The 16,125-nt window shown below is 43.6% G+C and overlaps 1 protein-coding gene across 2 annotated transcripts in view; it reads right to left on the reverse strand.

The window, feature by feature from the left end:
* The window catches only part of LOC142653383 (hippocampus abundant transcript 1 protein-like), a 72,949-nt gene that overhangs the window by 8,541 nt on the left and 48,283 nt on the right, over positions 1-16,125 (reverse strand). For both annotated transcript variants that reach the window (XM_075828838.1, XM_075828839.1), the window contains exons 4-7: positions 9,386-9,513; positions 9,108-9,222; positions 4,392-4,610; positions 259-372 (exon numbers count right to left, since the gene is read on the reverse strand). In XM_075828838.1, the coding sequence (XP_075684953.1) occupies positions 259-372; positions 4,392-4,610; positions 9,108-9,222; positions 9,386-9,513 (576 nt within the window). The remainder of the gene's footprint in view (positions 1-258; positions 373-4,391; positions 4,611-9,107; positions 9,223-9,385; positions 9,514-16,125) is intronic.

The following is a 16,125-nucleotide window of genomic DNA, read 5'->3' on the forward strand; positions in this document are numbered from 1 at the left end:
CTAGCGGATTTTTTTCAGCTAGCGGGAAAAAGAAGTGACCTGCTCAGTCTTCGGGCGGATTCCGCCTGAACCTCCCATGGGAGGGAGGAATCTTCTTGAAGGCAGGAATAGTTCCGCAGCAGATTTTGCATCAGGACCCGCCACGTAAAATCCGCCGTGTGAACTTTATCTAGGGTTTTAGGAGTACAAATAACGGTCTATAAATGGTGAAATATCTGTTTTTGGGATGCAGGAACCTGAAACCTTTAAAATGCCTACCTGCTTAAGATAAAGGAAAAAACTAGAGTATTGTCCAGCTTCCGGCAAATAGGAAAAGAAAACCGTGATACAAATGAGGAGTACGGTGGTGTCTTTCCCAATCTTTTTCAATGACTGAAACAAAAAGTGAAAGGAGGTTAGAATAATAAGCATTCAAGATTTATTGGATCAGCTGAAAGTAAAGGCAGTGTTAAAAACCTGTGTGCGGGTTACAGAGATATGGATCACCTTGCAGAACCATGGCAGTGTGGCCCAATAAAATGGGGTTTATTATGTCAGCATTTTTAAGAAAATGTATTTAACTTTCCAATGTTTTATTCCAATTCCTCGCCATTTTCTCTGCTTTGGGGCTCATTCTGACAAGCGTGTATCACATCCATGTGACGGCCGTTAAAACAACGGTCGTCACACGGACTCATGTATTTTAATGGGGCCGTTCACACAACCGTTGTTTCAACTGAGCGCGTGAAGGGTGCGTGGAAAAATAGGACATGTCCTATTTCCTGCGTGTCACGCATCCCTCCATAGACTAGTCTATAGGGATCCGTGACAATGCGTCCTGCACGGGTGCACCTCGGATGCGAAAAATGTCCGTTTTTCGCGTCCAAGGTTGCCAACGCTCGTCTGAATGTAGCCGGAGGTTAATTAATGGAAAAACTCCTTATTTACATCCAGAAGCTGGAAACCTGTCTGGATGTCAAGCGTATGCGGTTTTGTGATGAGCCCTGAACCGAAGTCAGGTTCACATCTTCAGCCTCTGGATGTAAAGAATGAATGTTTCCCTTCACTCTCAACAAACAGGGATCTAGACAATTGAAGGACAAACAAATTATATTAGAAAGTTGAAGTGATGACAATGTCTGTACAGCGCTGCAGAATATATTAGTGCTCTATGAGCAATAGAGTGCACAAGTTGGTGTCCTGGGCATAATCGGATGGGTCTCCCTTAATCATCTGTGACATCATATATGCTGGAGCCTTAAGTCATAAGTCTTAGGTAGGGTTTTCACAGGTAGTTATGTCGCAAGTGGTGTGGGCCCTAAAAACCAGTGTTGGGGCATGCAGCCCCCAGATAGCGGACACAGGACTAAGGGTTGACCATGTCGGAGGTGCGGGGCATCAGGCCTCATGCACACGGTCAGTAAATACTGCACGGACAGCCCGCGTAGAGTCATCCGCATTTGCGGGCCGTGCTCACAGTAATAAATATAGGAGCATGGCCCGTAAATGCAAAAAATAGAACATGTCCTATTTTTCGCGGCACATTTCTATGGCCCAGAAGCACACCCTGTAAATATAAGGGAAGGTGTCCGTGGCCGAAATTAATGTGTTCGTATCTTATCTGCAATTACAGATCCGTGATTGCGGATAAAAACTACACACGTGTGCATCTTTTAGATGTCCTTTAACTCCCTAAGGACCGCCTTTTCACAGTGGTCATTAACCTTTATCCCCTCCTCGACGTACTATTGCGTCGTGCTGGGGGTGATGCTTGGAACTGGTGTATTACAGCTGACACTCGAGACTAACGGCCAGGAACAGTGACAGCGCTGTTTCTGGCCATTTAACCCCACACACACGACCGTATTTTCCATCCATCCGTAAATACTGCCTGTAAATACGGATCCATAGTCAGCCGCAACTTATCCACATATATGGAACGGTATCTGCAAACACTGTCCGTAGTGTATCCGTAAATAAGAGTCCGCAAACAGAAAACCACAAATGGGCAACATCTGCAAACGCTTCCGTAATTACGGGTGCACATCTGTAGCCGTTCGTAATTACGGAACCTCCCATAGACTTCTAAGGGGAGTCCGTGCCGTAATTACAGACAACTGGACATGTTCTATTGCTCTATATTTTACGGATAATTCTACGGAATGGACACCCATCCGTAAAAATACGAAAAGGTGTCCGTAGCCCATAGAAATGAATGGGTCCGTAATTACGAATGAAAAATACGGTCGTGTGCATGGGGCCTAAGACGTGAAGAGGGGGCGCCCCCTCACTGACAGCTCGTGTTTTCATATGTACCACTAATAAAACAAAAAATCATTATTAACCACTTAGTGACCAACAAAACGCCTTTTCCCTGCGGTCACTAAGGGACCTTAGGCTAGGCCGTCGCCTTTTCACGGTGGCCCAGTCTAAGTCCTGTCTAATGAGAGCCGGGCTCCTTCTCGAACGGCCGCGATCGACGTTTGCTTAGATTGCGCCTGTTTAACCAGTTAAATGCCGTGGTCAATACCGACCGCAGCATTTAAATAATTTACAGAGGGTGGGAGCTCCCTCTCTCACCCGTCGGCGGCCCGTAAATGCAATTGCGGGCCTCAGATGGGGTGTCATGGCAGCCGGGGACCGGATAGAGGCCCCCAGGTCTGCCCTGGGTATAAACCTATTAGGAAAGATTACAGTAAAAAAATATATATAAAAAAAAAATAAAAAATAGCTTTGTCATTAGGGCCTAAAATAGCCTGTTCACTAAGGTGTTAATATAGCACCAACATATTCTGTAGTGTTTACAAGCAGAGGGAAGCCGTGAACATACAAAATGGGAGAAGGCCAAGTCTGTAAGAGATTTCAATTACAAGACAGTAATAACGTGAAGCACATGAGACCGTGTGAGCGCATGAGCATGGAATCATTTCTGCCACAAGTAACCGAAATGTCAACAGGTTGTCCGGTGAGGTCACAGGCATATACGCTGGCGCTGTGGTAAACATGGGTCAATCCCGACACTAAACAAAGGTTTCATTTACACATTGTCAGGTATTACCACAGCCTGTTCGTGAATGAAGAATGGAAGCAATCCTTTATATTACAATTTCTATATTTTCTGGGATGTTAGATCGGGGCTATGGTTTAAGATTTGTAATGTGATCACGTCACTTAGGGCCCCATAATGTCCATCTCTACCCCACTACACCTCGCTCCGCTTACAAAAACACTTTTCTGCTATTGAACAATAACAGTAATGTTCTACTGGCCCTTTCCACTGAAATCCTCCTTCTCCCAAATGGTTTAGGACTTTCTGTATCAGTGACCACACTAGACACACATTGGTGGTCTCCGGTAGTTATGGTGTTCTGCAGAGGATTCCCCATTATTCAGGACAAGGAGCAGCAAGATGGCACCCCGTCATTCCATAAACTGAAAGGATATGCGCCAAAGATGGGGGAAGGAGGGCCAGATGGAAAAATATTGCAGGCATGTGGTGTAGCACTTTGTTTTTTCCAATAGTAGAAAGTGTTAGGCTTGTACAAGACACATGCCACAAGCGGTCACACTGTAATAGGCCTCAAGCACACTTCAGTGAAATGCTTCAGTGTGCCATCAGTTTTTTTAACCAACAGAACACTGACCCATTCATTTCCATGGGGTCATGCACACTTCCTTTATTTTAACGGTTCCGTGCATCCGTTCCATGAAAAATTAAAGAGGTCCTACTCTTGTCCGTTTTTCACAGATCAGTCTCACTTCATTTGGTCCGTTAAAACAGACCGCACACGGAAGCCATCCGTGTGCGGTCCATGTTTCACGGATCCGTGACTTACGGCTGTACAAATAGCAACGGATGTGTGCATGAGGCCTTCGTTTTTAGTGGTGACTAGTGTACCGAAGCATACAGAAATTGAAGCTGCTCTTCTCAGTCGTGGATACACAGGGTATAATAGATGTTTACTACACTCACTATACTCCGGCTGTAATTCAGCCACAGCACTAACTGAGGTACAACACTTTCGTTTTCTATGTTCTGCCCCACTACATGGGGACCGTGCAAGAAGAATCATAAAAGGGACATTAGAGATTTATAAATACAGTGCACCAATCTCTCCCCCATTGCAGCTCGTGCCAAAATCGATATGAATGAATCTGGTGTTGGCTAAAAACAATGCCAGGTCGGACCAGGGGGTTATTTTATAAAGCAGAGAGGAATTTAATTTTATACTCAAATATGACAAAAACGAACAGTCATACAGTCCCACTGGTCGAAAAAAAAGTCTGCCTGGCAGATACCTGAAACTTACAACATTGTGCAAAGTTTGCATTTTAGACTTTGCCTAGAATAGTAAAAAAACATAGTAAACAGAAAAAGCAATAAACAGAAAGCAAACAAAAAAAATTCTTACAGAAAATGGGTCGGCTTGCTCCCAGGAAATCTGTGCTCCCCAGAAGTTAGGTCTCATTTTCTCCCTCAGCGATTCTGGCACAACCAATAAAATAAAGCAGATATCCAGCAGCGCCACAACGGTAGCCAGAAGTACAACCAGGTTATCACCGTAAAACGTGGAGATGTAAGCACCAATCGCTGGACTTGTAACCAAACTTGCTGCAAATGTAGCAGACACCTGTGGAAGCAAAATAACTATTTTTTTTTCAACTACAGTAAAACATCTTTAATCCAGCATCAATGGGACCGAACAGGTGACAGATTATGCAATATTCAAATTATCAGACGTTCATTAAATAAATAATATATATAAAACTTTAGTGTAGAAAACCTAAAATGAAATAGTTTGAGAAGACACGAATATAAAATAAACATACATCGCTTAGACTTTTAGGGGAGTCTCATCATTGGTTAAAACTACTCGCATTAGTCTTGTGAGATTATTTTGAAGTCATGTGCTGGACTTTAAAGTCTACCTAACAGTTCTGATAATTATTAACGATTTCTGGCCATTATATGACTTGTATTCTGCATTACTTAGCAGTTATCCCCTCTGCAATGGTCTCTGAGCTAGTGGGCAGCCTAACTGCTAACACGTCTTCTATACACTGCACTCACAGAAGAGGAGAATCCTGCTCTCCTATCTCGATCACATATATAGAAGCTGCAGCAGTATGGAGCATATTATACAGCAGTACTGAGCAGTGTAGCTGAGAATCCAGCACTGGGGTGAGAAATAACTCTTACCAAGTACCTTCTACAACACGTCTGTCTAGATCTTCCTCACATCGCTCCTGCTCCCTCCTCCCCTCTCCACAGACAGCGTGTCTGTCTCCTCTCTGTTTCTGCTCCCTCCTCAAGCTCCCCCCCTCCATTGACTACTATGGGCAGGTAGTAAAGAGACACTGCCCCACACTCACGCTTTTTACAATCCATCAATTCTGCTCCGTAACAAGGGACAGACTTTGCTTGACAACAGGGGGTGATCAGCAGATTAGAGAAAAGGAGACACCAAGTGGCAGTAACTTCACACAGAATTTGCATGGATAAACAATTACATCTTAACAGTAAGTAAAATACAAAGCAGATATATATCAGGTGTACTAAGAGTTTGTTTGAAATTAATCTGAATCTGATGTATTTGATTATACAGTTCATAAGAACTATTAACCCCTTCCCGACATTTGACGTATCCATACGCCAAAATCGGGTAGGGGAAGTATGGAGCGGGCTCACGGAGTGAACCCGCTTCATACGATGCCGGTGTCGGCTGTTTGTTACAGCCGACACCTCAGTAACTAGCGGCATCGCGCTCGAGCGCGATCCCGCTAGTTTAACTAGTTAGATGCCGCGGACAGAGACCGCAGCATTTAAATCGTTAGAAAGAGGGGGGCGACCACTCTAACAGCTCATCGCGCCCCCCGCAACGCAATCGCGGGGGGTGGGGGTGATGGTTGCTCCGGCTGCCTGGGGGCCTAGTGAAGGCCCCCAGGTCCGCCATCTTTGTACACCTATTAATATTAATAGTTGCCTGTCAGAATCACGACATACTGCAATACATTAGTATTGCAGTATATCGTGCAAGCAATCTAACGATCGCTGGTTGAAGTCCCCTAGGGGGACTAATAAAAAAAAAAAAAAAAGTAAAAAGGAGTTAGAGTTTTTTTTTGTGTAAAGAAAAATTAAATATAAAAAGTTCAAAAAAAAAAAACCCTTTCCCCCTAGAGCATAGTAAAAAAATAAATAAACATAATTGGTATCGCCGCGTCCATAAAAGTCTGAACTATTACAATATATCATTATTTAACCCGCACGGTGAACGTCGTAAAAAAAAATTGTAAACGCCAGAATTTGTCTATTTTTTGGTCACCTCATCTCCCACAAAAAATGAAATAAAAAGTGATCATACCGTCGCATGTACACCAAAATGGTATTATTCAAAACGACAGCTTATCCTGCAAATAATAAGCCCTCATACCACTTAATCGACGGAGAAATAAAAACGTTATGGCTCTCAGAATTTGGCGACACAAAATAAATTCTCTTTTTTACACTTAGGTTTGTACTTGTAAAAGTAGTAAAATATAGAAAAAACTATATATATTTGGTATCACCGTAATTGTATTGACCCACAGAATAAAGTTAACATGTTGTTTTAATTGCACAGTGAATTCCGTAAAAACGGCGCGCAAAAAACCATGGAGGAATCGCTGTTTTTTTCATTTTCTACCCCACAAATTATTATTTTCCCGTTTCCTAGTACAGTATATGTCAAAATAAATGGTGCTACGAAAAACTACAACTCGTCCCGCAAAAATCAAGCCCTCATAGGACTATATCGACGGAAAAATAAAGACGTTATGGCTTTTGGAATGTGGGGAGGAAAAAACGAAAATGAAAATCTGAAAAAGGGCTGCGGCGGGAAGGGGTTAAATGAACATGAAATTTAAGTGACAAAAGCAAAAAAAAAAACCATGAAGAAAATGTAAAGATCCCAGCAATTTCTCTGCTAACATCATCTCCTTCATCCTATAGAAAATACCCTGATCACCTTAGGCCCCATGCACACGACCGTGCCTGCAATCACGGCCCGCGATTGCGGGCACGGCCGGCCGCCGACTGACAGCCGCATTTTCGGGCCGTGCTCCCATACAAAGTATGGGAGCACAGCCTGCAAAATGCAAAAGAACGGACATGTTCCATAATCTCCGGAACATTTCCACGTCACGGACACCCTTCCATAGTGCTACGGAAAGCTGTCCGCGTTCAATGAAAGTGAATGGGTCCATTTTTGCGGACCGCAATTGCGGTCCGCAAAAACTGAGGTTTTCTACTGTCGTGTGCATGGGGCCCGAGTTTGCAGAATTTTCTGACTGAATGCTCCTCAAAAACCAGTGTGGACGAGTTTATCTCCGGTTTACTTTTAAGGTTAGATTTCCTTTAATGTGCTAGTCCACCCATGAACACCATGTTGTTTGTGGGTGGGTGCATATATATATATATATATATATATATATATATAAAATAGTGGTCACAGCTCTGTTCTGCTACAGAGCAGCAAACCCGCTCCATAAATCACCACTAGGGGGAGCTTATGAGCTTACTGCATCCAGTTTACACACGGACAGTAATAACACAGTAAGCTCCACCTAGTGGTGGCAGAATATTTTAATTTAACACCATGGCTGTGCAGGGAATTTGGAGCACTAACCGAAAGGATAAGCTCAAACCACTATCAAGCAAAAACTAAGAAATTAATTAACACAGAATGTTGATCCCAAAAACAGTGTAGCGTTAAGAAGGTGGACATCAACTGTAAAGGGGTATTCCTATCTTCTGATATTATGGCTGGGAAATGCCATAAGATTACGATCAGTGTGGGTTGGAACTTTTGGGACCCCAGCCAAACCTGAAAACTAAGGGACTGAGATCCCTTTGGCGCTTCTGCACACGCACTGTACAGGGAACTTTAGCACAACTCTATTCAAGCGAATAGTACTTTGTTGCAGTTCCTTGTAAATCATGTAGCTGGCGCCAAAGCGTTTAAATACCTCTTTCCTTCTGAGTGGGGGCTTCGGCCATTGGACCCTCAACGATTAGAAACTTTGGAGCATTCTGGTTATATGCCATCACTTTATTTAGTGGGGGAAACCTTTTTAAGCTTAAAAAAAAGGACAGAAGGCAGTACTCGAACCTCAACTGGCATCTAGATAGCACAACAGGTGAATAACGAGGAGTTTGACCGTTACCTACATCTAGATAAAACACTCACTTTCTGACCACTATTTATTCCCTGGTAGAAAAAAAACCACATACTACAAAGCAGATCGCACATTTAACATAGGAGCTTGGCTAAGAAGAAAGGCTGAGCCGGACATTTAGAGTTCTGGAAATCTCAGATTAGTGCCGTAAAACCTTGGATGCTTTACCAAGCCGAGAACCGGGTGGAGGTTTCAGCTCACGGACCCACAACAATGTTTCTTTCTAACAGAAATCTTTCAGGAGATTTTTGGTTTTTACACGTCTTTTAGGTCTAAAATTATTTTTACACCAGTGGCATCACAGAAACAGGGATAAGACCGGTTTAGGCCCCATGCACACAACAGTATTTTTCATCTGTAATTACGGACACATTCACTTCTATGGGCAACGGACACCTTTCGTATTTTTCCGGATGGGTGCCCATGCTGTAGAAAATATAGAACATGCCCTTTTTTTGTCCGTAATTACAGCAGGGGCTCTCCATAGAAGTGTATGGGCGCTTCCGTAATGACGGAAGCGTTACTATGCGACGCCAGGGGATTACCCTAGATTCCTCCTTTTTTTAGTGGATCCGTAAATACGGATGCATTACGGGCTGTTTATGCGGATGAATTACACAGGACTATGGATCCGTATTTACGGATGGATGAAAAACACGGTCGTGCATGAGGCCTTACCCTATGTGACAAAGACCAATTCTTTTTGGCACTATGTAAAAGCTTTCTGCTGCACTTATGGAAAACCTGCAAGAAAAATCTGCAGAAACATCTGAACACAGCCTGAAACGAGCATGCCCTAGAAGACCTACCACTCTCCTATCATTTTCATAGTAATTTAATATCCATCGAGTCACATTTTATGAGATCGCACAACGTAGACTACACTTCTAAATGCTGAATGTCATTTATCTCACCAGTCCATAAGCTGTGCTTCTTTCATGTTCCTGCGTTATGTCCGCAACATAGGCAAAAATCACAGAGAATGTAACAGAAAACGCTCCAGACACTGAAATCATAGCAAAATACCACCTGTAAGGGGAGAAAAAGAACAGATTATACTTCCATACAGATACCTGCACAACTTATGGACTAATGGCTTTCCACTGATGGACTGTGGCTATATGAAAGGACAGCAAGGTGGTATATGAGATTTTATTTGGCATTATCTATATAACAGTTCCTGTTCACTTACCATGGGCTTATCCTCATTAACGGGATAGGGGCACATGTAAAGAAAACGGTTATAAGCAGGAAAGACTTTCTCCCATAAACGTCTGATAAAGCACCAATGAGTGGAGCACACATAAATGACAGGAAGCCCTATAAAAAAAAAAAAGTAAATAAAACCGTGTGAAACAAATTACATAAAAATAATGGCGCTATAGACCCAGGGTAACACATCAATATAAAAGGACCAAATAGAGCGGAGCCCTATGGTCTAATAAAGGCAAACCCTTTCCATAGGAGTTATTAGTACATATGGACCCCAGAGTTGTTTTCCTGCTTCGTGCTAACCTATATGAGTCAGAGCTGATAACAGAGAATCTACCGCTCTTGCTGACCTGGCGGTTCATGAATTAAGTGTCCAGAAATTTGCTGCTATCTCCCAACTTTTGAGGCAGATTTCTACAGACGCCTATCCAAATTCTTGCTACTTAGCAGCTCATCCCAGGTTCTCTCTGGTTCCTTAAAGTTTCAGAATAAATCGGTCACATATGTGTACATGAGGAATAACACTATTTTGGGGCATTATAGGACTTGTATTCTGCATTTTTGAAGACAGTTTCCCCTCTGCAAGCTCTAATTCTCAGTTGTCTGAGCTAGTGGGCGGAGCATAACTGCTATCATGCCATCTTTTATACACTGCACACATAGGAGAATCTTGCTCTTCTTTAAAATATATACATACACTCAGCAACAACTGGGGTGACAACTCTTACCAGAAAGCTGCTGCAGATCTGTGCGAGTCTCTGACTGCTCCTGCTACCCTCCTCATAGACTATGGGTAGCGTGTCTGTGTGCCTCTCTCTGCTCCTGCTCCCCCTCCCCTCTGCTTAGACCTCTATGGGCCGCATCTGTGTGTCTCCTCCTGTTCTACCCTTCCCTCTCCATAGGCTTCTGTGGACACCTTCTCTGTCTCCTATCTCACTCTGCTCACTCCTCCTGCTCCCCCTCCCTATAGACTTCTATGGGCTGACTATCTCTCCCTGCTTCTCCTTTCCATAGACTCCTATGGGCCGTGTCTGTGTGTCTTCTCTTGCTCCCCCTCATTTCTCTGTAGACTTCATTGACAGCCTGTCTGCGTTTCTTTCTCCCTTCTCCCCCTCCCCTTTTCATACACTTCAATGGGCAGGCAGTGAAGAGACACCCCCCCCCCCCCACACTTACTGTAGTCTGTCTCCTCTGCTCTAACTAGGGACGTATTGTGCTTGACGACAGGGGGTGGACAGAAGATTATGGGAAGGCAGACACTTAGCTGCAGTAACTTCACACGGAATTTGAGTGGATAAAACAACTACATTTCAACAGTAAATGACAAAGTTGATTATTATCAGGTATACTATTAGATTAGCAGAAGTTGTTTGAATAGTTAGTGTCCATTTTAATGGACAGTATTTTCATGAGCCTGTGAGTCTCTTTAGGGTATCTTTTTTTTTTTGCTTGTGCTGCTTACAAAGAACAATACTCCCCCCTCTTATTCTATATTGCTAAATATTTATTATGCACTCCAAGCCAAGCAATACACAGGTGTGACCAGACATCGGAAATGAGAAAATAGAAGAAATCGTTTCAGTTTACAGAGAAAACAAGGAACAGGCAATTTGGTTTCAACTCTCTAATATGAGGTATTTCACTGGACAAAAGCCAAAAATACTAAACCAGATGTAGTTTTTAGGGGAAGTGCATTCTTGTCCAAAGCACTGGATGCAGACAGTCCATAACAGCAGCATAAATGTAATATAACTGACCACAAACACTGAAGGCCATTACTAGAGAAAGAACGGTAATGCGTCACTTTAAAGCAGTGGGCACTAAGTGCGGACACTACGCTGTGAGTCTAGAGTAAAAAACCCACAGTGTGACGTTGTTTCAGGTTGTCCAAAGATGCTTCGCATGAGTGGACAAGCCTGAGCTGAGGTAAAGGTTATGTATGTCCGTGATTAGAAAAAAAATAAAAATCAGCTTTTTCTCCACTGTTGTCCACAGGCATTTTGCGGGCCGCAAAAATAACAAAACGGGAGCATCTTTTCTTAGAACTCTGCACCTCTGTTATCGCTCCTGGAAATGTATTAAACTGAAAACTGGACATTACCATTTCCCTTGTCAACAGGTATTGCGTCTCCACTCTATTCAAGATAGTGTGACTGAGCCGCAATACTAGCCACAACTCATGTACAAGTGTGTTGTGATTTCTGGAAAGTATCAGCCGGGTTTTATTTAGAAGGCTCAATGCACATGATGCATATTACCTGCAGTTTTGCCACGCAGACTTGCGTGGGGCAAATCCGCAGAGTAATACAGTATCAGCATAGTCAATGAGATCCCAGGAAATCTCATTTACACAGTAGGGTTGTTACGATACCAGAATTTGGACTTGGATACCGATACTGTGTGTAGTATTGCGATTTCGATACCAAAATGATACTTTGCCAACAGTAATAAAAAAAAATAAAAAAACATTTCTTCCGTTTTCTGATGTTTGGCGCGAGGTGTGATGATGCATTTTGAATGTGCCTCACATTAATAGTAATTAACCCCATTATGTTTCTCAGTCATAATGTGTTATTGTGTAAGGTACATGATGGGGTTAATTACTATTAATGTGAGGCACATGGAGGTTACATTCATCCCACCTCGTGCCTCACAATAAGTGTCAGAAGCGTTTTTTATTAAAAAAATTTACAGCGTACACATCATAAATGATGCAAAAAAAAATGTTGTGCAGGTTATTACGGCCGCGCCAATACCCAACATGTATATTTTATGTATTGAGACTTATTTTGATGTTTATTGTAAAAAAGGGTTTATGGTTTGTTTTTTTTTACATTTAACATCACTGTTTTTTTTATAATTTTTAAACTTTAATGTACTGGCATATATCTATATTACAGTACGGATAGTACACAGGCAGTTGTTAGGACATACCTAAGTATGCTCTAACAACAGGAAACATGGTAAGACAGCTCTGGGGGCCTTCAATGGACCCTGGGCTGTCTGCCCATATATGGTATGTCCCTCAAAAGAGTCACAGGGATTTCCTGTGACGCGATCCAAGGGGCATCCCCCCTTCTCATTCTCCCCTGAATGCTGCAGTCAGCTTTGATCGCAGCATTCAGGGGAATAGCGGCGGAGATGGTTTCTCAAGATCTCTGCCATTAGAGTGGGGCTGCAGCTGTGTAATACAGCCATTGACCCGCTCCTGACAAGTGCGCGCGGTCAGCCTGAGGTGATGCGGCCGGCGCTGCACTAATGAGCGGCGGTTCAGGCACGTAGGACAGAATATGGGGGTGTTTTGCAGTGTGCCCGGCATGTTCAGTCTTCAGTGCCGCCGCTCATTAGTGCAGCGCTCGCCGCATCACCTCATGCTGACCGCGCGCACTTGTCAGGACTCAGGAGCGGGGCAATGGCTGTATTACACAGCAGCAGCCCTGCTCTAACAACATTCATGTGTTACAATGCTAAGCTGCGCGGCCGCACAGCTTAGTATCGAAATACATGAAATAATGGTATCGTACCGTTTGAGGGTGCACGGCATCGAAACAGTATATAAGTTTCGATGCATCGTGCATCCCTAGTACACACTGCGGTATTTTTCGTGACGGAAATTGACCTGCGCTGCGTTTTTAAAAATCTGCAGCATGTCAATTTATCTTGCGTTTCCACTTGCGGATTGTATCTGCCTAGTGCCGTGGAAAACGCACCAAAACCCACAGCATTAAAGCACGCTGAAAAACGCATCAATACTTAAACCGCACAACTAGGTGCGAATTTCCAGCGGTTTTGGTATTTTCCGCAGCAAAATATGCAATGTATGCATGTAGCCTAAGGATCAGTTCACACGTTGCGTAAAATACTGGGGATTTTCCGCAACAGAATTAGTTGTGGAAAATGCACAGCATAATACAGTAGCAACAAAGTAGATGCAATATAACAAATCTCATCCACACGCTGCGTAAATACAGAGCAAAAAAAAAACGCTCAGAAATTTGTATGAGGTGCAGAATTTTATTCTGCAGCATGTCAATAGTATTTGTGTAAACGCTGCTTATTTGTTGCCGTTTTTCTCCATTGAACTCGATGGGAGGTAAAAGCCACTGCACTTTTTTTTTTTAGGCGGATTCGCATAGATTCCACTGCAAAAAAAGGGACATAGAAAAAATAAAATAAAAAAAATAATATATATATATATATATATATATATAGTAATCTTACCCAGAAGTCTGTGTTTCTTCCTTGGACACCTGTGATGACGCTTCATCCCATGTGACCGCCACTGCAGCCATCCACAGACTGCAGCGGTCTCCTGGGATGAAACGTTATCCGCAGCGGACAATCCGGGCAAAAAAACTGCACCAGTTTGGTGCGGTTTTTCGGCCGGAATTCTCTGCGGCGCACAGGGCGGATACGCGGTGTGCTTTCATGCAGCAAATCCGCCGCGTGTGAACTCAGCCTAAGGGTATGTTCACGCGGCTTATTTTCGGCAGGTAAACGGCCGAAAAATAGGAAGCAGAACGCCTCCAAACATCTGCTCATTGATTTCAATGGGAAAACGGCGTTCTGTTCCGACAGGCTGTTTTTTACACTGTTATATTACTACAAGTATAGAAAAGCCGTTACACGGGTTTGCTAGCAAAAGAATAATAAGTATTTATAATTGTGCTCCTTGAGAACGACGTTGTTCATTACAGGCTTGTCTTACTTCAGGCTAAGGGACAACCCTGATAATCAATATATAGTATTGGATAACTATGCCTGCAATTCCCTTATGTAAAATCGCCCAGATCTACACACAGTGATAACTCGGAGTACAGATAATGTAGTAGATGCACACACAGAAATATATTCACATACAGATTGACGCACACACGCAGAAAGGAGAAGCAGCACTCAGGTTCCAAGCAGAAGTTATCCAGTAATATACAGGTGCCAGCTGATCAAAGACCATATAGATATCCCAAAAGTAAATCCAGCAGCACTCCGATGTTCAAAGTGAAGAAAAGTGGTTTATTATGCCAACATGGCAGGTACAATGCAACGTTTGCGTCCCACCTTGGGACCTTTTTCAAGCATGCTTGAAAAAAATACAACTATCAGAAATACAACTGGAAAAATGTATATCTAATAGATTAGAACTTCTGTGTTCCCCAGCTGGGAACAGGTTAACACAATCTATAATCAATTATGCACGCCCATAGATTTCGTCCGTAATTACGAACCAATTAATTTCTTAATGGTGTCCTTGCCGTAGAAACCTTTCGGAAAAAATAGGACCGAGCTCCCATACTTTATAATGGGAGCACGGTCCGCAAATGTGGATGATTGTCCGCAGCCGGACGTGCCCGGAATCACGTACTCGGTGCATGTGCATGGGGGGGGGGGGGCAGTGACATCCATACCAAAACTTGTTTATCAGCAAAATCTATGACATGCTAACAAGAACAGTTGCCAGCAACCAGACTAATTTATGTATTGGAAATGACTTCACAAATTCCAAAGGGCGCAGATATAACCGATCATGTATATGGAAGCCAACTGGCACCCACATTAGCACCTACTGTCAAGCTGTCATAATATTACATGAAAAATACCCAAACAGCCCTATTAAAGCTACTATCGGCATCGTACAGTAAGACACTTTTACTCCACTCTTCTTACAAATGATACATTTTTTCCTTGCAAAATTTAATTTAAACATGTATTTATACATTGAATTAGTATATACTTTTAACCCCTTAACGCCTACATAGTCTTTTTACGGCAGCCTGCTCAGAAGTTTCTTCCCCCAGATCGGGCGTTCTGCTCCTCAAGCCCAGGCTGTTGCTAACAGAACCTATAATTAATGAAGCACTGCGTGCACCAATATCCCTCTCTGCCAGTCACCACCTCAGCCGGTCTCAGACATGGTCAAAACACGGTCGCGTGAATTCCGCCAATGAAAAACGGTCCGTGTGTCAGCCGGATTATTCTGCCCGATCACGGTACATGTGAACGAGACTCCTGGCATCAGTCATTTAGACCACAATCACACAACAGTGAAAAACAAATGGCCATTAAAAAACTGATCAATCCATTTTTCTTGTCCATTTTGCATCAGTGTCTCCAAATTCTCATCCATTTCCAGTCCATCTTTCATGGCCGGTAAAAAAAAAAAAAAAAAAAGAGAAGATGGATTGCATTGGTCAGGGTAGATAGTGCCACAGTGCCCACATGTAGTGACAGTGCCCAATAAAGTACCACAGTGCCCATGTCGACAGTGCCACAATCCCTTGCAGATAGCACACCAACGTAGATCGTACCTCACCTTGTAGATCACAGCACCACCCCCTCCCCCTCCCTTGCAGATAGCCCCCCCCACGCCCTCATGTAGATCGCAGCACCACCCCCTCCTTTGCAGATCGCAGCACCACCCCCTCCTTTGCAGATCGCAGCACCACCCCCTCCTTTGCAGATCGCAGCACCACCCCCTCCTTTGCAGATCGCAGCACCACCCCCTCCTTTGCAGATCGCAGCACCACCCTCTCCTTTGCAGATCGCAGCACCACCCGATCCCTTGCAGATCGCACCCCACTTCCTTGTAGATCGCGCCGCTGTAGATGCCACTAGGAGCCGAATCCCCAGCCAGAGGTTGCCGACGCTTTGGCCGGGGATTCAGGAGGAGCTACAGGAGGACTAGCAGCTTCAGTGGAGCGATCGATGGGGGGGGGGGGGTTG

This window comes from Rhinoderma darwinii, chromosome 1, assembly GCF_050947455.1.
Source record: "Rhinoderma darwinii isolate aRhiDar2 chromosome 1, aRhiDar2.hap1, whole genome shotgun sequence".
Taxonomy (NCBI): domain Eukaryota; kingdom Metazoa; phylum Chordata; class Amphibia; order Anura; family Rhinodermatidae; genus Rhinoderma; species Rhinoderma darwinii.